Raw genomic sequence first — 22,962 nt, 5'->3', positions numbered from 1 at the left:
TGGCACTCCAGCCTCTGAATCTGAAGGCTGGTGTGAGTGATGGACTGGGCTATGTTCACAACCCTTTGTAGTTCATACCGCACGCTAGTACAAAAATCAAGGCTGACACTCCAGTGCAATACTGAGGGACTGCTGAACCCTCAGAGATGTCATTTTTCAGACGAGACATTAAACCTCAGCCCTGTCTATCCTCTCAAATGGATATAAAAGATCCCATGGCATTATTTCAAAGAAGACCAGGGGAGCTGCCTTTGGAGCCCTGGTCAATATTGATGCCTCAATTAACATTACAAAAACAGATGATCATAAATATAGTAGCCAGTCTGCACACAGTGAGGGTGCACAATGAGGTAAGTGATTCAGATCATCAGTTTTTTCTAGCGGTACTCCAATTGGTGGTGTCAGTTGTATCCACAGGATTGAGTCTACGAGGCCATGGAGCTTCAACAAACTGAAGAGCTTTATTAAGGAGATGTGTTCAGTACAGGCTGCAAAGTCTGTACAGTTACCCGCGCAAATGATCGTGACATAATTTCCGGCAATATCATGCATGCATTATCTTAAAACGCTCAGTTCAGCTTTAATACTGCTGATAAGTCACTATAAGCCACTATATATACACAACAGTGCCCAAAAGGGATCTGTGTTGGGGCATCAACTATTGATTTTATTAATAACTTAGATGTGGGATGGAGAGCCACATATTCAAGTCTGCAGATTAGACAAAGATTTGATTTGTTATTGCCACGTGCATTGGGATACAGTGAAAAGTACTGCTTTTTGTGCACTATACAACAAAACATACCATGCATAGAGTACATGGGGAGAACAAAGGAGAGGGTGCAGAATATAATGTTACAGTCACAGCCAAAGTGTAGAGAAAGATCAGCTTAATATATGGTAGGATCACTCAAATATCTGATGGTAACTGTTCTTGGGTCAGTTGGTACATGAAATCAGACTTTTGTATCTTTTTCCCGACGGAAGAAGATGGAAGAGAGAATGTCTATGGTGCCTGGGGTCTTTAATTATGCCATTTATTTTTCCAAGGCAGCAGGAAGTGTAGACAGAGTCAGTGGATGGGAGGCTGGTGTGAGTGATGGACTGGGCTACGTTCACAACCCTTTGTAGTTTCTTGTGGTCTTGGTCAGAACAGAAGCCATACCAAGCTGTGATACATCTGGAAGGATGCTTTCTATAGTGCATCTGTAAAAATTAGAGTCATAGCAGACATGGCGAATTTTCTTAGCCTCCTGGGAAAGTGAAGGCCAAATAAAGTAGATAAAAATGTAAAATTACAAAAAGATGTTAATAGAGTAAGTGAAAGAACAAAACTGCAGCAAATGGATGTGTTTGGCTCTCGGAGTTTGTTGTGAACAAACTGGCTGCCACATTTCCTACATTTCAGACTTGTGAGCCTCACAAACAAGTCTTCAATCTTGTTTGTGAGGCTCAGTGGTTAGCACTGCTGCCTCACAGCGCCAGAGACCTGGGTTTGATTCCCAGCTTGGATCATTGTCTGTGTGGAGTTTGCATGTTCTCCCTGTGTCTGCATGGGTTTCCTCCGGGTGCTCCGGTTTCCTCATACAGTCTGAAAGACATGCTGGTCAGGTACATTGACCTGATCAGGCACCAGAGTGTGGCGACTAGAGGAATTTCACAGTAACTTCATTGCAGTGTTAATGTAAGCCCACTTTTACTTTTAGATGCACAGTAGTTTATCCTTTTCACACAGGTTCCAGATCCTCTGTAGAGGTCACTGTGCCAAAATGATCCCCTAATCATAGCATGTTCCCAAATAAAGTCCCATCAAAAATCTGGGGTAGGTACAAATATAATAAATAGCTGACCTATTTAATACTCTACATTTCTTAAAATCTTCCACATGTTCTCTACATTACTCCCCTTTCCCATTAAGTAGCTGTTTTTTTCTATTATTCTCAACAAAGCTTGCCATTTTACTATTTCTTATTCACCATGTTATTTTCCAAGTCTCTGACTTCATAGTATTCTCACTTTTTTCCTTCTCTTGTCATGCAGTATTCTTACTGGCTTAATCTTTTGTCCATTTATTCTTTTCTATGCAGTAGTCTTTTGTGCTCTTTCCCTAGTTGTCACTGTTTCTGTGAACGTTGTTTTCAGTCATTCCTCATCCTAAATCATGTAGCTTTATTATTATTAATAGTGGCAAGTACTATTTAATTGAATTTTATTCCAGTATATCAGACAGTTTAAAGTGAGTCTTGCCTTTGTAGTTAACACTTCAACTATACTGAATGATTGAATAATTGTGTTAGAATTTATTCAAAGCAATCCATTATTCTCTTTATTTTACATGACTGTAAAATGAGATGTTATTGGGAACTCGTAAATATAGCTCTTTTACATAAATCTGGTTAATTGCAAACGTTCTCCTTCGTTCTGGGTTGTATTTGACAGGATTGAATTTCTGATACTGCATGGGATGTTCAATTCCTTTCAATTCATTAATGTGTTTTTTGCATATGCCTATTATGCTGAATGCCTCCAGGTAAAAGAAGTAAATACATTAGCTAAGTTTCCTACAACACCAGCTTGCTTCTGCGAACTCCCTTCTGTCTATGTTAGATGGCAGATCTTCAATTAAATTACTAAAGCTCATATGTTGCTCTTCATTCTTTTCTGTCTTGCCCCTTTCTGTTTAATTGAATTGTGATTTCACATGGTCTTATCCACCGTGTGGAAATTCTGAATTTTCTGAGATGCTTAGTTCTAATCTGAGTTGTATGTGTCAGTTTTTAGAAGTCAGCTGAAACACGTCCCCTAATTTTAAAATGTCATAATTTTTGCTCCTGAATTAAGTCACATGAATGAAAGTAATGATTTATCCTTTAAGCATCAGGGTTGTTGTAGTAATTACAAAGATTGGCAACCACCAGTTAACATAATGAACTACAACTGTTTATTTACAGGCAATAACATATATAGCGTATTTTCACATGTAATTTCACGTGGTCTTATCCACCATGTGGATGTTCTGGATTTTCTGAGAAGCTTAGCTCTAATCTGAGTTGTATGTGTCAGTTTTTAGAAGTCAGCTGAAACATGTCCCCTAAATACAAATAGGGGGAATTGCCTTGTCTTCTTTGAAAAGCCCTAAACACTTCCAGCTCTGGGATCTACTGGAACAGAAATCCGACAGTGCAGAAGGAAGCCATTCAGCCCATCAGGCCTGCACCAACAACAGTCCCACCTAGGCCCGTTCCATGTAATCCATGTATTTACCCTGCTAATCCCCCTGACACTAAGGGGCAATGTAGCATGGCCAATCCAACTAACCTGCACATCATATTACTGTGGGAGGAAACTGGAGCACCCAGAGGAAACCCACACCGACAGGGGGGAAAACGTGCAAACTCCGTGCGGACAGTAACCCGAGGCCGGAGTTGAACTTAGGTCCCTGACGTTGTGAGGCAGCAGTGCTAATTACTCTGGCTGCCCCGCCTCCTGCAGTTTGCCGGCCAAAACCAGTGATCTGCACCAAAATCCCTGCACCTGCTCCCCATTGTACATTCAGATCACATAACCTTTCCAGAGTACGTCCCTTAAAGTGTCCAGCTACCAAACCTTCCCTCTTCAAGTCCCTGATTATACAATATGTAAGTAACTTACATATCTTCCAAAACATTAGCAATGATGAATATTTTTAACACATTTTATCAGAAACTCAGTCAAATGGGGGATTTTCTATTTCTCTGGGAGCGATGTGGTTAAACTGTAGAGATAGTTTAGGTTGCACTTGCTTCACTAAGATACTGTCCTGGAATCTGTGCCTCACTTCTCACTATTTGCTCAGTTTCATTGGGAACAGCAGGTTGGCCTGCTCCTGGGTAATAAGCCACTTCATCCTTGGACAAACAATAACATTGCTTACTGGCACAATTGGATCAGGCAGTAGCACTGGACCTTGGGTTGGCTTTCGCCTCCTCAAATGATCTACGTGTTTCTTCACTAACTTGTCCTGCACTTTCACTTCATAAGACAGTGACCCTGTCCTGTCCACCACAATTCCCAAGACCTAACTTGGTCCATTTTCAAAATTCTTCACAAAGACTGGATCTCATATGTTCTTTCCACTTTTGACAAATCATAGTTCCTTTTCTGTATTTTCTCCAGTCTCCCTGCCAAATTTGGAACTATCAGGCCCAACCTGGTTTTCAAGCATTGACCCATTAGCTGCTCAGCTGCAACTATTCTGGTAATGTTACATGGGGTGATTCTATAGGCTAACAGGAACTGCGCTATCTTAATTTTTAGTGATGCAGATTGTTGCTTCTTCTAATCAGTCTTGAAAGTCTGAACTACACATTTGGCCAATCCATTTGAGTAGGCGCGCTATGGCGCAGCTTGGATATGTTTTATACCATTAGATGTTATGAACTTCTGGAATTCACCATTTGTGAATGCTTGAGACAATGAAGAATGCAACCTGGCCATTCCCATGGGCTAAGGGGAGGCCGTAGCTAGCAACTATTGCTAGAACTTGCACTGGTCACATTGTTTCTGAACCCTCGGCAGGGCCATCAGATGTAGCTTCATGCTAGCATTTTCATTTTTAACATGCCTGATAAGCACTACACAATTCTTCAAGTAATAACTCTCTTCCTCTTCCTCTTTGCTGTCCAAGGGATGACATTATCCTCACAACTGAGCTCATGTTTCCTGAGCTGATGAGGTTTGATTTTCTCTGAAGCACTCTCATTCCACCAGTCGTGCAATATTATGAATTTAATCTTCAATAACAGTGGGTCTCCATTCGTTCAGTACATAATTTGTTGTGCTGTTACAGAAAGTCCAGAAAATTTAAAACTATTACAACCTGGTGTGGGGCTGGAGGGAGTGGCATGCTTTTGGGATTTAAGGCATCTGTGTTGGCTATGTGAGCCCCTGACTGATGTTCAAAGGTATATTTGTCAGCTGACAAGAACAGTGCCCATCATCGCATTCTAGCAGAAGCAATTTGGGGAATTGCCTTGTCTTCCTTCAAAAGCCCTAAAAGCAGCTTATGGCCTGTGATGATAGTAAAATGTCTCCTGCAAATTTATTGAAGAAGCTTCTTGATGTCAGTAATGTAGGGTAGCACGATGGCGCAGTGGTTAGCACTGCTGCCTCAAAGTGCCAGGGACCCAGGTTCGATTCCTGGCTTGGATCATTGTCTGCGCAGAGTCTGCATGTTCTTCTGCAGAACGCTGCGTGTTCTGCATCGATTTCCTCTGGATGGTCTGGTTTCCTCACACAATCCAAAAGACATGCAGGTTAGGTGCATTGGCCATGCTAAATTCTCCCTCAGTGTACCCGAACAAGTGCCAGAGTGTGGGGATTTTCACAGTAACTTCAATGCAGTGTTAATGCAGTAAATAAAAATAACAGCTTGGCCTTCTTTTTCCATCTGCAAGTGTCCTTTTCCCATGCCTGACAGGGTTCTTGATACCCGCCATTCAATAAGATCATGGCTGATCTGTTGTGGCTCAGTTCCACTTTCCCGCCCTCTCCCCATAACCTTTAATCCCCTCTCTTATCAAGAACCCATCAACCCGCTTCTTAAAAATATTTAGCGAGGCAGCCTCCACCACTTCAACGGGCAGAGAATTCCAGAGATTCACCACCCTTTGAGTGAAGAAGTTCCTCCTCAACTCCGTTCTAAACCGCCTCCCCTTTATCTTGAGGCTGTGCCCCCTAGTCCTACTGTCTTTTTTGAGCGGGAAGAGTCTCTCCATCTCTATCCTATCCATCCCATTCATCATCTTATATGTCTTAATGAGATCTCCCCTCATTCTTCTAAACTCTAACGAGTACAAGCCTAGTTTATTCAGCCTCTCCTCATAGCTCAATCCCCTCAACTCCGGTATCAGCCTAGTAAACCTCCTCTGCACTCCCTCCAGGGCCAAAATATCCTTGCGCAGGTGCGGCGCCCAAAACTGCACACAGTACTCCAGCTGCGGCCTCACCAATGCCCTATACAGCTGCAGCAAGACCTCCCTACTTTTATATTCAATCCCCCTCGCTATGAAGGCCAGCATCCCATTCGCCTTCCTGACCACCTGCTGCACCTGCAAGCTGGGTTTTTGCGACTCATGCACAAGGACCCCGAGGTCCCTCTGCACCGTCGCCTGCTGCAGTTTTTCGCCACGTAAGTAATAGTCCTTCCTACCATTCTTCCTACCAAAGTGGACCACCTCACACTTGCCAACATTAAATTCCATTTGCCATTTCCTGGCCCATTCGCCCAGCCTATCTAGATCCTTCTGCAGACTCTCCACACCCTCCGCACAATTTGCCTTTCCCCCAATCTTGGTGTCATCAGCAAATTTCGACACCCTGCACTCGGTTCCCTCCTCCAGATCATCTATATAAATGGTAAATAGCTGAGGCCCCAGCACCGACCCCTGGGGCACCCCACTAGTCACCAACCGCCAATCCGAATAGCACCCATTGACCCCCACTCTCTGCCTCCTATTTGACAACCAATCCTCTATCCACGCTAACACCCTACCCCCAACTCCATGTCCCCTGACCTTCTGCAATAACCTCTTGTGAGGTACCTTGTCAAACGCCTTCTGAAAATCCAGAAAGACCACATCCACCGGCTCTCCTCTATCCACCGCCCTAGACACATCCTCATAGAACTCCAGTAAATTTGTCAGACACGACTTCCCTTTAATGAAACCGTGTTGCGTCCGCCCTATCAAGCAATTCCCTTCAAGATGCCTCGCAATTTCCTCCTTAATGACGGATTCTAACATTTTACCTACCACAGACGTTAAACTAACCGGCCTATAATTCCCCGCCGTTTGCCTGGCACCCTTCTTAAACAACGGCGTAACATTAGCCGTTTTCCAATCTTCCGGCACTTCCCCGGAATCCAGCAACGTCTGGAAAATAACCACCAAGGCATCCACTATAACCTCCGCCATTTCTTTCAGAACCCTCGGATGCATTCCATCCGGTCCTGGGGACTTGTCCACAATCAGCCCCTCCAGTCTGTCGAGCACCACCTCTCTAGTAACAGTAATGTCATTAAGACCCTCCATTCCTACCACCTTTCCATCTCTAACACCCGGCAAATTATTCACGTCCTCCTCCGTGAAGACAGAAACAAAAAAGTTATTCAAGACCTTCGCCATATCCCCATCCCCTACCACTAGCTTCCCTTTCTCATCCTCTAAAGGACCAACGTTCACCCTAGCCAGCCTCTTCCTTTTTATATATTTATAAAAACTCTTGCTATCCTTTTTTATATTAAGTGCTAGCCCAGCCTCATAGCTTCTCCTACCCTCCTTTATCAACTTCTTTGTCAATCTTTGTTGACATTTAAACCTTTCCCAATCCTCTTCTCGCCCACTGCTCTTAGCTACTCTAAATTCCTCCGCTTTTAATTTAACACTTTCCTTCACCTCCTTTGTTATCCACGGCTTATTACCTCTCTTCCTACTGTCCTTTTTAACCATCGGAATAAATTTCTGCAGAGCACCAAGAAAGATCTCCTTAAAGATCCTCCACTGCTCCTCAGCAGACCTACCTTCCAACGCACTCCCCCAGTCCACATTTGCCAATTCTTCTCTCATCCTACCATACTCCCCTCTATTCAAACAAAGGACGCGTGTCCGGGAACCCACTTTCTCCTCCTCCATCTGCACCAGAAACTCCACCATACAATGATCACTCTCTCCAAGAGGATCCTTCACCGCAAGGTCCCTAATTCTACCCGCCTCATTACATAGCACCAGATCCAAGATAGCTCGCTCCCTCGTCGGCTCCAACACACACTGTTCAAGGAAATTATCCCGGCAGCATTCCAAGAACTCCTCCTCGAGCCCACCTCATCCAACATGGGTCGACCAATCAATATGCAGATTGAAATCTCCCATAACTACTGCCGTCCCATTCCTGCACGCCACACTTATTTGCGTGTTAACAGCCCGCCCCACCTCCAGATCATTATTCGGGGGCCTATAGACGACACCCACCAGCGTCTTCCTCCCTTTGCTGTTCCTAATCTCCACCCACAACGATTCCACGTTCTGCTCTTTGGCTCCGATATCATCCCTTGCTACCACCTTGATACTATCCTTAATCAGCAGAGCTACGCCACCCCCTCTTTCCTCCTGCCTATCCTTCCTAAACACTTGATAGCCCTGTACATTCATCTCCCAGTCCCTGTCACCTTGCAGCCACGTCTCTGTAATGGCCACCAGATCGTATCCATTTGTGTCGATCTGCGCCACCAGCTCATCCACTTTATTCCGAATGCTTCGTGCATTCAGATAAAGCGCTTTCATCCCAGCCTTCACCTGGACCCTATTTGCCGTAACGCCACCAATTGGGACATCCTCGGCCTCTTCCCTTACCTGTACCCTATCCTTAACTTTAGACCTCGTAGCGTCACCTACCCTCGCACCCTCCCCCCCCCCAATTAGTTTAAAGCCCTGTCTACAGTCCTCTTTACTCGATTCGCCAACACTCTGGTCCCAGCACGATTCAGACCAACCCCATCCCGCCCGAACAAGTCCCACCTACCCCAATACTGGTGCCAATGCCCCATAAATTCGAACCTATTCCTCCCACACCAATCCCTGAGCCACCCATTCACTTCCTTTATCTTGTCAACCCTACGCCCGTCTGCACTCAGTTCAGGCAGTAGCCCAGAGACGACCACCTTGTCGGTTCTACTTTTTAATTCCATTCCCAGCTTCTCATACTCCCTCCCCAGATCCTCAGTCCGCACTTTGCCTACGTCGCCGGCACCCACATGTACTACAACGACCGGGTTCTCACCCTCCCACTCCAGGTTCCTCTGCAGCCCAGCTGCAACATCCTGTACCCGAGCACCAGGCAGACAACACACCCTTCTGTGCACTTTGTCATTGTGACAAAGGACAGTGTCAATACTCTTCACCCCACTATCTCCAATCACTACTACGTTCCTTTTCCCCTTCTCTTTGCCTATGTCCTGCTGCATCACTGTACCGTGTGCAGTTTGCTCACCAACCTCACCTGCCTCGTCCTCTTCCAGACTGGAAGCAAGAACCTCAAACCTGTTATGCAGATTAAGAGGCTGAGGCCTCCGCTCCTCACCCCCCTTCCTCCTCCTCCCAGCAGCCCCCTTTTGTCCCTGACCCTTAGATTTAGCCAGTCTAGGGGCACCCTCTCTCCCCCTGATGAGCCTCAGTGTCTGTAGCTCAGAGGCCAGCTCATCCACCTTGAGCTGGAGCTCCTCCAGCAACCTGCACTTACTGCAGACATGGTCACTGGGAAGGACCCTGGGGTCCGCCAGTTCCCACATCATACAGAAACCACACATCACATGCCCCTCCATTATTCACTGTAATTTTTTATGGGGAAAAAATTTTTTTCCTTGTTTCTTGCTGTAGTAGTTTTGAAAAAATTTTTTTCCTTGTTTTTTTTTCAAACAAACTCACCTGGCCTTTTTCCTTCCAGCCCTTTTTGATATTAAGCCCTATTAACTCACTCTGCTTCCCACTCACTCCGATGCCCGCTCAGACGCTGCCCGCTGTCTACACCAGGCCTCCTTTTAAACCTGGCGCTGATTTAAAGCAGGCTGGTCCACAAATGCCTTTTCGCCACACCCTCAGAATTCTTAAAGCAGTAAATACAATAAATAAATGCTTTAAACAGTTCTACAAAGAGTAAAGTGCTTTAAACTTATTTTAAACAGGTTTTTAACAGGTAAAATCTTAGCTCTCTCTCTCTCAGCTCCAGCAAACAATGGAAGGCTTCACCGTGTGGCCCCTTGATAATTAAAGCAGGCTGGTCCACAAATGCCTTTTCACCACACCCTCAGAATTCTTAAAGCAGTAAACGAAGGGCTAGATGGCCTACTCCTGCTCCTATTTCTTATGTTCTTATGTTCTTATGATACATATCTGATGGGGGTCTGCCTTGTTAGAGAGGTCAAAATGCACCAGTAAACATGTTGACTGAAGTTCTTGCTTATTTCAAAGCCTCTTTCGGATGGTGTTTTCCAAAACCATCTCTGGCACTTCTTTAACAATCGTCAACAATGCTAGTAATGTAGATAGATTTGGGAGGAACTGCCCATAATAGTTGACCGTACCCATGGAAGGATCTGAGTTCTGAGGAGTTCCTAGGGGCTCATGCCTCCTTAATTACTCTCACTTTATCCTCCATGTGGTGTAACCACTGAACATCCACCAAGAGCCAAGATAAGCTATCTCACCTACTTCAAAAGTGCGCTTTTCTCTTCTAAGGTGCACTCCTGCCTTCTGGAATCTCTTCAAAGCTTCATCCAAATTTGTCAAATACTCCTCATCAGTTGGCCCTATTATTACAATGTCATCCAAATAAACAACAACTCTGAGCAAATCCTGCAGCAAACTCTCCATAGTTTGTTGGAAGATGGTGACATCAATAAAACCTTAAATGATCGATGTGTCTATTGATAAAGCCCTTTATGTGTATTTATGGTGACATAAGTTCTTGATGTGTCATCTAGTTCTAACTGTTGGTAGTTAGCACAGCTTTATTAAGGGTAGGTCATGTCTTACAAATTTGATTGAATCTTTTGAGGAAATGACAAGGAGGATCGATGAGGGTAGTGTTACTACAGCTGTAATTAGCTTTGAAGAACGTAGTATTTACCTAATGTTTTGCTAGTGTGGTTAATCTTGGAAATTTTAAAAATAAAAAAAAAGGCAGTAACCTTGCCATGGAGGCTGCACAACACTGCACTTAAAGCCTTGATTATTCATAACTATACTTCTTACAAAAAGTCTTTGGAAAGAAAGTTTTCTAATCACCATGTGTGGTGCAAATTGTGATTAATTTTTAAGTTATTTTTAATTTTCAGTGGCATTTTTTGAAACATTGCTTGTTCCCATAGTTTTAGAATCAATTGCTGTGTATTACCAGTGGCTACTGTGTACATCTGAAACAAAAAACTTTGTTCTCTTTATGTCATAATGTGGAGATGCAGGCATTGGACTGGGGTGGACACAGTAAGAAGTCTCACAACACCAGGTCCAACAGGTTTATCTGCAGTCATGAACTTTTGGAGCGCTGCTCCTTCATCATGTAAGTTTAACCTAAGTACTAATTTGTGTGAGGACATCTGTTTCCCTTTGGTTTTGTAGCATTTCATGATCAGACAGCAGAGCAAAGTTTCTTAAAATATAGCTATTGAGAAAAGGCAGAGGAAACAAGTGGCTCAGTGGGTTCGAACACACTCCTTTCATCTTTGATACTTGGATTCAAAACTAGCCCAGATTGATGTAATGAAAGTCTTCTGTCTTTCTCTGTTAATGAATTTGAGCCAAATTTCAAGCCAGGCTCAATTGGGAATGCAACAACAGCACAGCACTATTCACAATACAACATTAATTAACAACAGGATAGCATCTCACCCAGGGAGGCCATGTGGACGATTGGTACAGAAAATAAAATGTTGCATGAGGGACACTTTTTTGAAATTTAAATTATGGCATGTTATGGGACTAATTCTTCCATCACTACATGTGGCAATATTGTAAATGTGTTCTTCTCCACTGTTTAGTGTTTGTTTATATTTCCTTTCCAGGAAGACAGAAATCAAAGTAAATTTGGGCTTGCTAAATACATGCTATCCAAATTGTTAGAATGATCATTTTTTAAAATTATGCACTGACATCAGGCTAATTACAATTTTTAGCAAAGCTTTCAAAAGATCAGTATTTTGGAGGAAACACTCCAATAATGAAAAACAATTTTCATTGTGCTTTAGAATTATTATTGTTGTGCCTATAGATTATGATTTAGCAAAATGGTAAGCATATTATTTTCAAATGCATTTACAATATGCAAGCAGGGAATTTTGTCTCTCTGCATTGTGTTATGCCTGACCTGAGCCTGCCTGGTAGCAGCATTGGCTGCTTACTGCAACAAAAAAAGTCACCCATTTCCAGCAGTTTGATGAGTATGAAATTTACTAAAATATAAATTAGGTTGGTTCCATAGAAGAAAACAATCCAAGCACAGGTCTGCTTATTTCTGTCAATATTTGTTGAGAGCTGGATTTTTAAATGAGCTATTTCCTTTTCTTTTTTGTTTACATCTGTTACACAGATCCATCTGGTAGCAAGTACCTTCAGGGCTGCCTCTCTGATGAGCTCCATCCACATCAGGATCCTGTATTAGCAAAATGATTTATAGAAGCCTATATTTTAACTTTTCTTTTCTAGTGTCTGTCATACAAGCCGAAATCCATACTTTGGAGAAGAGGATGGATGTGATTATCATTTTGTAACTGAGCAAACATTTGAAGAAATGATCCAACTGGTAAGAATTCTCCTAACATCAGAGGCCCAAGTCAAAGAATTGGACATCATGAATTCATATTGTTCTCTTCTTAAACACTTTTGGAACTTTTCCAGAATTTTTAAAGAAGTGGAATTGGTGGCGGGTTTCAGGTAAAATATGCCAAATATACTTTATTACATTTGCTTGAACTTTGAGGACATCTGTTTGAACATCTTGAATTTACCCCTCTCACTATTCGCCATTCACATCCCATCAACCTTACACAGCACCAAGACTACCGTAGTCAAAGCTGTCCTGTTTGACTGCTATCCTATTCTTTTTCATCCTTTTTAAATGTCTGTGCCTAGAGTCTTTGATCTGATGGACCAATTTGATCCTTCCATTCGATGGCCTCCCTCCATGGTGATTATTCTTTCATGGTTTCACCCGTACATGTCCCATTTTACCAGCACATTTGCAATCCCTTCTTTTCCTGTGCTAACACAGTCTTTTCCAACATGCCACAATGTTCTATCCTCCTAGCTTTTCTGTTCCTTGATAAATGCTGCGTCTGATGCTCCATTCGTTCTAAAAGTGGGGCAGGTTTGATAGACCAGCTGGCCTGTTCTTTCCTGTCAGTTTTTTATGCCCATGTGTTAGACAGTGTCTGTAAGCACAGGGTCAGATTTATACTAGCAACACCTTTGCCTCTTTCCTTCCCACTCTACAACAGTTGCTGTGCAATGTATGATATTGTGAATGAATGAGAACTTCTTCCAGTTATTAAAACTAGCTATCATGTTGGTTTTCGCCAGAAATGTACTTTAGGCTAAGATTCTAACTCCTGCGACAACTGACGATGTCTTGAATGTGATTAACCATCAAATCAGCATGATAGCCTATTCTCAGCCAACTCATTCAGAACTCTGCCAATCGCGTCCTATCCCATTAAGTCATGCTTACATTATTATCCTTGTCTTCACTGTCCTACTCTACTTTCTTCTGCCCTAGCGCATTGATTTCAAAATTCTCATCTTTGTTTACAATCCACAACTTATCTTATGTCCTCTAGCTATACATCCCAGCTTACTGTTGTTCTTCTGTATTGGGGTTATGGTACATACCTTTCTTCTTCCACTCCAATGTTGGTTGCAAAATCTTTAGTTATGAGAGCCCTATGCTTATGAATTTAGTCCTTAATTTCCTCTACTTTATGACATGTCACATAATTCCAAAAACTTCATCAAAACCTTTGGGCAGGATCTTCAGCCCACCTTCTCCATCTGTGAGACTGGAGGTGCAGGCTCAAAATGCAGAGGGTTCGGAAAACATGGTTCGCACCAGGGTGGGTGGGTAACTCAGAGGCCTTACCTTTTCTTCATATCAGGTCGCCGAGGGGATGTGCTGGTGCTGAGCAGGTATTGCTTCCTTGTTCCTTCATACTGGGTTTGTGTTCAAACATTATCTGAGTGGGTGCCCTTCCTTGTTGGGAGCTGCAAACTGGATGAGGGCAGCCACAACAGAGGGGCAGTACAAGGTGTGACTATGAAGTCCTAGAGTCCTGCTTTGCAGGCTGGCTGCAAGGGCAGTGTGGGGCTATTAGTGATGGGGAGCTATGCTGCCTCATAAGGCATAAAAATCCCTCACTTTGGGGGAGGGTGAATACAGTGAAACTTACAACCCTCTCAGTCTGTCAATAGTGTGAGGCCAAAGGGGATTACTGGACAAGAACTTCAAATCCACTTCTCTGTGAACTCTGTCAGGTACATCAATGAGAGGGTGTTGCTTGCTCTTGTTCAAGGCTGCTTAACTGCACATCATTGGAGACCTTGAAAAATGAGGCTGCTCTCTGAGGAAATGCTTGAGAAAATAATTGTATATCTCTTAGGATTCAAGTGCACCTTGTCAAGATGAATGTTGTTGCCAAAGCGACTAACTGATGATTCTTTGAGGAATCCAGCATGCCAGTTTAATATCCAGAGATAGATCTAGTTGCACGTTCCGGAGACAAAGGTTAACCCTTTGGAACACCAAGAATGCAGAAGTGTCTTTCAATTCAAGCCTCAGCAGTACACACCTTGCACTGTAGAGAACCCGTGGGTAAAGTAGAATGGTGATATTGGGCACTACTCACCCTGTTCAATATCATGTCCAGCACCATTTTTGAGATGCCCCATCAGGATGCAGACCTTATTGTCACACATTCTCACTGATGCACTTTGGCGCTACGTAAGGTCAGGACTTAGGGTGGGGATTGTGCAGGTCAGATGCCATGAGACAACAGAGGCTGAACACTATTCACTCTGCTGGAATACAGAGGAACCTATCCAGGGATTTGGCTGTAGTGTCAGAGGGTGTGGCGTGAGGGAGAGCAGAAATTCACACAGTAATGGGAAGCACTTGTTTTGAAGTCACAGATACATGGAGCAATGAAAGTCAGGGTTCTGCAAGGACTCCTCAGCATTCACTCTGCTGTTCTCACTCTTGATTATCACTGCATGATACAGGAGAATCGTGGTGCCTGTTGAGTTGGCCTTTCTGCTGATCGGCATTGACCAGCAGCAGAGGCAATGACGCCATGTGTGGCCAGGACCAGCAGCCTGCAGCTGCTCAGGGAGCAGGACAACACATGGATGAACAATGTTGGAGGCTCCTACTTTCAGTTGTCCGAACTACAGTGTCGGAGAAGACTGTCTGTCTTGAGAGCAGTGGATGACCTCTGCCACACATTGCATGAGCTGATATCACATAGGGCTGGAGGACACCCAATGCCTGTGACCCTTCAACTTGCAGCCACTCTGAACTTTTATGCTAGTGGCTTGTTCCAGGGCAGCACAGGGGACACTTGCAGCACCTCCCAATCTGCCGCTCACAAATGTATTAGGAGGGTGACCAGAGCTTGTTATGCCAGGGCTGATATGTTTATCAATTTTGACCAGGACCCACCTAGCAGGGACGCTCAGGTGCAAGGTCTGATAGACTGCAACCGCATGGCTCTCACGTCACCATGGTGGCGTGCGGTATCATTCAGGAACCGCAAAGGATTCATTTGTGACCACACAATGTATCTCATGCAGGTGTGTGTCCATTTCCTGGACAACACCCATGACAATGACATCTTAGGCTGCTTTCAAATTCCAGCTGTCTTTGAGGGAGAGCAGCGGCTGGAGAGATGGCTCCTTGGGGAGGCGGCTGATGATGCCAGTGCAGACGTTTCAAACACCAGCAGAGACTCTATATCCTGAGGCTCACACTTCAACGCACATGTTGGAGCAGGTGATCAGCTCTTGAAGATGCATTTCTGGTGCCTGGACCAGTTTGGGGGTGTCCTGCAATGCTGCGCTGTCCACACATAATGCTGCAGAGGTGGGACAACCTAGACCAGGAAGAGATGGGTGAGTGCCAGATATCCTTGAATGCGTTGGATGGTGAGGAGGGCAGTGGGCCTGATGATGCTGCGGAGGAGGAGGAGAAAGAAAGTTGGGCAGTGCACAGGGATTGAATTGGCAATGAGTAAGGAATGCCCTAATTGCTTCGCTTTGGGGGGCAAGCAGGAGTAGCAGGTGTTGAGGTCTCCCACAGTGGATGCAAGGTCAAACCAATGCTGTAGTGCTAGCATGATTGAACGGTTAGGTTGCACGTTTGTGGTGGTGGGGGCTGCAGGCATTGTCCTGACTCTGCAGGAAAATGGAGATGACTCGAGGACAAAGTGATGTGTCTCTAATCCTCAGCGGTATGTCTGATTACTGCTTAATAGAGATGGCATCACCTTGCCAATGAATTGACACATCATGGGGTTCATCAAAGCTGGAATGATAGCCTCAGGCCCTGCATGTCTCTCTAAATATTTGGCCAGTTTCTGACTTTCATCTTGCACCTGAGGTGGGCAGGCAATCAGCACCTTTGACAGCCCCTTGGCTTCTCCTGCTTGGAAGAAGGGATGCAAAATTGAAGAGAAATTGAAATCTAGTCCTCATTGATGGGTCTGGGGTTTGCTCCTTCCATGTACTGGGACTCGGAAAGGATGGTTGGGGAATGGAGGGTGCGGGATTGCCTGCAGCAAGTCTTCTTTATTCTGTCCTCGATGTGGGAGGGACATAGCACAATCGTTCTCATACTCCACAGGAATGAAGCACTGGGTGTGTGCATGGGTTCACCAAGATTGGCAGCATGAAATGATAGGATAGAGGCTCTGCAAGTGAATGGAGTGACTTATTATTTGTTACTGTATATAGTGGTGACCTCTCTACACTTGTGTCCATTTTCACTCATGCCAACAAGGTATCTATCACTTCTTAATCTTTCTCACCCTCCCACAATGTCTATGTGCTCCCTCAGGACCTGCTGCTGAGGTTGAGAAGGCCTGCTGACTTCCACACCCTGTTGCATGAGATGACCTTGACAGGTTTCCTCTAGAGAGTGAGGAATCTGGACCTTGAGGACCCTGACTTGTTTTTGGGCAGCAGTGTTGCAGCGCCGACCCCGTCAATGGAAAGGGGCTGAAACAGTGTCACTCATAGGGAAGGGGGATTGAGATATGCTGGTCATGCCCAGAGTCTCCTGGGTGGAAGGCCTCAGGCTGTGCATCAGACGATCCCCATGCATTCAACTGCCTGAAGGGTGCAGTGGTCTTCCGTGGCTATAGAGGGACAGCTGGAGTCAGGTCCAGAAGTCCCACCATCCTCTGGCGCAGACACTGGTGGATTCCCACCAGTGCCTGCACCATACAGTTGAAGCCCTACACCATGGAACTTATGCCCTCAGACATGGAGGTCATGAGGTGAACCATAGTGTGGACTTCTGCCGTGGAATGCACATCCTGCACCAAGACCTCCACTGCATCGCTGTAGTGTTGGCCTCATTGCGCTGGAATGACGGCACCATTTCCTCGGACAGAAAGTGCAGGAATCCTGCAGTTGGCCTTGCAGTCCAAGGAGAGATGTTGTCATCCCCTTTTGATGCTCACGACTCTGCCTTTGCAGTTCGATCAGCTCTGGTACACCTGGATCCTGGAGCACATCATCAGCCAGGGGCCCAGCAGAGTCCTGCCCGTTTCTTGGAACATCACTGCCTCCACCTGCTGTAGATCTTCACCTGTGAGGTGAGTGACCCAAAAGTCTGCCTACTTAGTGATCCCACCGAGGTGTGAGTATCTGCACTGGTGCAGGTGCAGGTGACAGCTGTGATGCATCTTCAACAGTGTGTTTCAAAACGTCTTCCTCGGAGCTTCTCGTGTATAGAAGGGGCAGTAGGCATGGTCCGATCGCTCAGCTGCTTTGCCTGCTAGAGAAGGGAGATGTCATTAATGCATCATGGGGATAAAATAGAGGACATTGATTACTCGAGGAATTTGTCTGCTGCCCCACTTCACCATTAGCGCAGGTGCAGTCTTCCTCCTTTCCAGCCAACTTGAGTGCTCTCTGCTCAAATTGTGTGAGTGTTCTGAACTCCAGCATTAAGGTTCAAGAATATTAACTCAGTGACAATGAAGGAATATTGTTACAATTCCAATTCAGATGGTGTATGACTGGGAGGGAAACTTGGAGGTGGTGGTGTTACCCTGCACCTACTCCCCTGTCCTTCCAGGTAGTAAAGGTTGAAGATTTTGTTGAAACAACCTTGGTGCATTGTTGTATCATATCATGTAGATATTACATACTACAACAATGGTGCACCAGTGGAGGAGGGATTGAATGTTTGACTTGATGGATGTGGTGTCAGTCAAGTTGGCAGCTTTGTCCTGGATGGTATGGAGCTTCTTGAGCGCTGTTATAGATGCACTTTCCAGACAAAAAGAGAGCGTTCCATCAGCATCCTGAGTTCTGACTCTAAATGGAAGAAAGGCTTCTGGGGAAGACCAAGGATGTGAGTTACTTGTCACAGAATACACAGCCTCTGACTTGTTCCTCTACCCTCCAGGTTTTTATGACTCGTCCAATTATGTTTCTAGTCCATGATGACCCACAGGATGTTGATGGTGGCAATTCAGTGATGGTCAAGCAATGTTTTGAATTTGAAATTTTCATCCTTGTTTTCAAATCCTCCCCTGGCCTTGGCCCTCTGTATCTCTGTAATCTCCTCCAGCCTCTCAAGCCTCAGAGAAATCCCATGCTGGCTTCCGATATTCCTGATTTTTATTGCTCCACCATCAGTTGTCAACATCGGAGCCTAGGTACTGAGCTCTGGAATACCTTCCCTGCGTCCCTCCACTTCTCTACCTGACTTTCCTCTTTAATGACTTTGACTTCATTCTTCTTATGTGACCCAATGTCATACTTTGTTTAAGAACATAATACATAGGAGCAGAATTAGATAACTCAGCCCATTGAGTCTGTTCCGCCATTCAATCATGGCTGATATTTTTCTCACCCTCATTATCCTGCCTTTTCCCCATAACCTTTGATCCTCTTTATTAATCAAGAACTTCTGTCTTGAAAAGACAGTCGATGAGCTGGCCTCCACAGCCTTCTGTGGCAAAGAGTTCCACAGATTCACCACTTTCTGGCTGAAGAAATTCCTCCTCATCTCTGTTTTAAAGGATCATCCCTTTAGTCTGAGGTTGTGCCCTCTGGTTCTAGTTTTTCCTACAAGTGGAAACGTTCTCTCCATGCCCACTCTGTCCAGGCCTCACAGTATTCTGTAAGTTTTAGTAAAATGTCCCCTCATCCTTCTAAATTTCAATGAGTACAGACCCAGAGTCCTCAACCGTTCCTCATACGAGTTCTTCATTCCAGGGGTCATTGTTGTGAACCTCCTCTGGACCCTTTCCAAGACCAGCACATCCTCAGATACGAGGCCCAAAACTGCTCACAATACCCCAAATGGTGCCTGGTCAGAACCTTATACAGCCTCAGAAGTACATCCTTGCTCTTGTATTCTAGCCCTCTGGACATGAATGCTAACATTGTATTTGCCTTCCTAACCGTTGACTGACCTGCATGTTAGCCTTAAGAGAATCTTGAACAATGACTCCCAAGACTCTTTGTGTTTCTGATTTCGTAAGCATTTCCCCATTTAGAAAATTGTCTATGCCTCCATTCCTCCTTCCAAAATGCATAACCTCACACTTTTGCACGCGTATTCTTTGCCCACTCTCCTAGCCTGTCCAAGTTCTTCAGCAGCTCCCTACTACCTCAACACTACCTTTCCCTCAATATAGCTTTGTCTTTAATGCTCCTGTAAAGCACGTTGGGAAGTTTCATAATGCTAAAAGTTATATAAATGTGATTTGTGGCTGAATATCAAAAAAAGGGGGCTTGATTCTTGTTGGATATGGTCATTGCCAGACACTTATGTGGCATGACTATTACTTTACCTTTATCAGCACTAGCCCGGGATTGTACAAAAGCTGGCATGTGGGTACAGATTGCTTCGTTATGGACGAGCAGTGTGTGGCACTTGAACATTGTGCAGTCATCAGAAAACATCCCCAGTTCTGACCTGATGATGGAGGGAAGGTCATTGATGGCTGCATATCAGGCTCTGTTCTAAGGAACTCCTGCAGTGATGTCAACAATCAATTTCATGTCAATGAAATTGGGAAATTTCTGTCTGGTAAAAAGAACATCATATTCTTTATAGAACAATTGTAAGTATTCAATGATTAATAAGAGTCACATCTTGTAATCCCTTGTTTGATCAACATCCTACCCTTCTTGACAGATATTTTATAAGTTGTCACTTTTCTCTGTTGGGACCATTCTACATCATAGAGAATTTGGGCCAGCATGGGGACTATCCAAAGGTGGCCAGACATGCTTTCACCTTGTAGGAAAATATTTGCTATCTGTGCAGTAGGTCCCCATAACATGGCCCAAATCAGGAAACTCATTTTGTGGGAAATCTACACTTAGACCCTTGATCCTGTGACCTGGAATTCAGCATTTTGGAGCAACAGTTTTCTGTGACCCTTCTTCCATTTCACATTTTTAATCTCTTATTTGAAAGGGAACACATGACATAGAACATAATCTGATAGAACTTGTTTAAATTGCACTTTATAATCTGAGTACTGCTGTCTTTTATTTTATAGGGACAGGTGCAATGTTTCCCTTTGTTCATTTACAGTCCCCTGTTTTTTTTCTTAAAATCCGTACAGTAGAGAAGGAGGCCATTTGGCTCATCGAGTCTATACTGACCACAATCTCAACCAGACCCTATTCTTGTAACTCCAGATATTTACCCTGCTAATCCCCCTAGAGTCTATTTACCGTGGCTAGTCAACCTAACCCACACGTCATTGGAGTGTGGGAGGAAACCGGAGCACCCAGAGGAAACTCACGCAGGTGGGAAATTCACGGGGAGAATGTGCAAACTCCACACAGAGAGTGACCCAAGGCCAGAATTGAACCCAGGTCCCTGGTGCTGTGAGGCAGCAGTGCTAACCACTGTGCCACTGTGATGCCCAAAAAAAACAAACCAGGGTTGGAATTCTCCAGCCATTCATGCCAGTGGGACTCTCTGGTACCGCTTCAGTGAATGCAAATTCTCCGTCCTCGCTTGCAGGGTGTGAATGGCCAAAGAATTCCGTCCCACGCCTTCACATGCTCTGTCTCTTGCCCACTCCGATTCCCGCGGCAGGTGGGTCAGTAGAATTCTGGCCCAACTATCTGGAGCTCAGTGGCTGGTGCTTTGTCCTGGTTGGCAGTTCTATTCTTTGATTGTCCATATCTGCATTCTCCTGTGAGAATGACCTTGAAACTGCTAACTGTCTAATCGACCATGTACCAACCATGCTGGGAGGCTGTGCATGGGACTTGCTACCAGGATACTGGGAATCCCTGAAAAAGAGAGAAGCCTGAGTTAATTCAGACATGATTCAGTCTCTCACCATGAGGTAACATCTTGCATTGCCTCTCTTTGTAATTCTCTATTATGATAGAGCTTGGTATGTGCTTAGTAAGATAGGAGAATTATACGTATAAATCTTTGCAATGCCTGATTAAAAGTCATATCTGAGCCAAACTCTGATCAAAACCTAAAAATCCTATACTTCAGAACTTAAATTCAGAAACTGTTGAAGGACGTAACAATTAAATAGAGGGTAAATCACTGTGACGACAGGGATACTGTGTTTATTTCACCACGGTGAAGAAGCAGTTACTGATGAGCCTCAAGTGCTGTGTACTCTGCATTCCATCTGTCACGCTGTGTGATTCTCTTTATTATACACTTGTTCACTTTAATCACCAGTGTTTTCCAATTTTCCCTTCTCCTGAAGGCGATGAGTCATGGTAGTCTACTGCTGGTGACTCATGGGAGCTGATAGCACTCCAGAAGTTTATTGGTGAGTCAATGCTCAAATCTGAATTGAGGCAGTAATTGTCAGCAGTGACCTTGGGAAGCATTATAGCAGAGTCCAGTCCTATTTCTCAGCATCCAGGCAGGGGGAAGGAGCAGGATAATGGTCTGGATATTGGTCAGGCTCACATTTTTCACTTCAGCCCAGCAAATTGATGATGGTGTCAGTGGTCTCACTGCTGTACAGGCTTTAAGCAGCTAATTAGACACAATAGGAATCTGAAATAAAAGCATAATATGCCATTGATACTCAGCAGATTAGGTAGCATCTATGGAGAGAAACTGAGTTTAATGTTTCAGGTTGATGACCTTTTTTGCAAGAACTAGTAAATAGGAATCTATAGGAATAGAAATTAAGTTAAAGCTTCTCCTTATTGTGTTTGGGACAGCACCAAGCCACGTAACACAATTGCCATTGAGTAAGTCACTATTTTGAAGTAACAAAATTTGGCAGGAAATTCATTAGCCTTGGAATTGTTCCTGTGCTGTAATTTTCTTTGTTCTTTTCCCCTGAAGGGTAGGGAATTTAGTTCAGTCGGGCAGCATGGTTGGTATAGGCTTGGAGGACCAAATGGCCTGTACCTGTGCTATAATTTTCTTTTGGTCTTTGTTCTTTATACAACTAGACTTGTTAAGAAACCTTTTCGATAGGGCATCATAATGATTGTGCGCTTTGATGTAATACATAGCAATGATTCATGCTTCAAAAGAGTTTAAAGATTGATCTCATTTGCTTTTGATTGTTTTCTCTGTCATTTGCTTGGCATTTGTCCCTTGTGTCTGAAGGGTCCTGGATTATTTATTATTGTTAAAAGTGCTGAATAAATGCAAGTTCTCACAGTTTGTATGTTTGACTGTTGACCTGGGTGAGTGATGGCAGCTTGGTTTAACAGCAACAGCAACTGTATTCCAGAAGGGTATGGATTCAAGCCTCACTCGAGGATAATCTAGGCCAGTAGTCCAGTTCATTACCAAGGCAATGCTAAATTGTGAGAGTCACTATCCTTTCAGGTAAACTTAAATGTTAATGGTATAATGGAAAGGTCATAGAGTTATGTACTTTGAAAATATGTGATCAAATAGGCCCCCTTTCATCTGCATGTATTTTGTGACCTAGTTATCTCACATGGTATGATATTTAGAATCATACAGACTTTATGACTACATCACAATGCTTGCTGTTTTCATGTATGCTAATTTTCAAAAGGAAGTTTATCATAGCTGAAATAGTTTATTTTCAGCTTCATTGGTTTTTCTTTCTTTGGCATCTATAATGGTAATGTGCTGCTGGGGCCTTGATTTTCTTTTGATACCTCTCCATCCCCAGTTAAAATTAACCTTTCTAATTTTTTTGTTTTTTTTTCGCTGTTC

At 44.1% G+C, this 22,962-nt stretch overlaps 1 protein-coding gene across 1 annotated transcript in view; it reads left to right on the top strand.

Moving 5' to 3' along the window:
* The window catches only part of lrguk (leucine-rich repeats and guanylate kinase domain containing), a 145,931-nt gene that overhangs the window by 70,776 nt on the left and 52,193 nt on the right, over positions 1 to 22,962 (top strand). Inside the window, exon 12 of the mRNA XM_080207899.1 lies at positions 12,234 to 12,330. Coding sequence (XP_080064025.1) covers positions 12,234 to 12,330 — 97 coding nt within the window. The remainder of the gene's footprint in view (positions 1 to 12,233; positions 12,331 to 22,962) is intronic.

This window comes from Carcharhinus amblyrhynchos, chromosome 19, assembly GCF_965287045.1.
Source record: "Carcharhinus amblyrhynchos chromosome 19, sCarAmb.v2.hapA, whole genome shotgun sequence".
In the NCBI taxonomy this organism is placed as follows: domain Eukaryota; kingdom Metazoa; phylum Chordata; class Chondrichthyes; order Carcharhiniformes; family Carcharhinidae; genus Carcharhinus; species Carcharhinus amblyrhynchos.
This window is presented reverse-complemented; position numbering and strand designations above follow the sequence as displayed.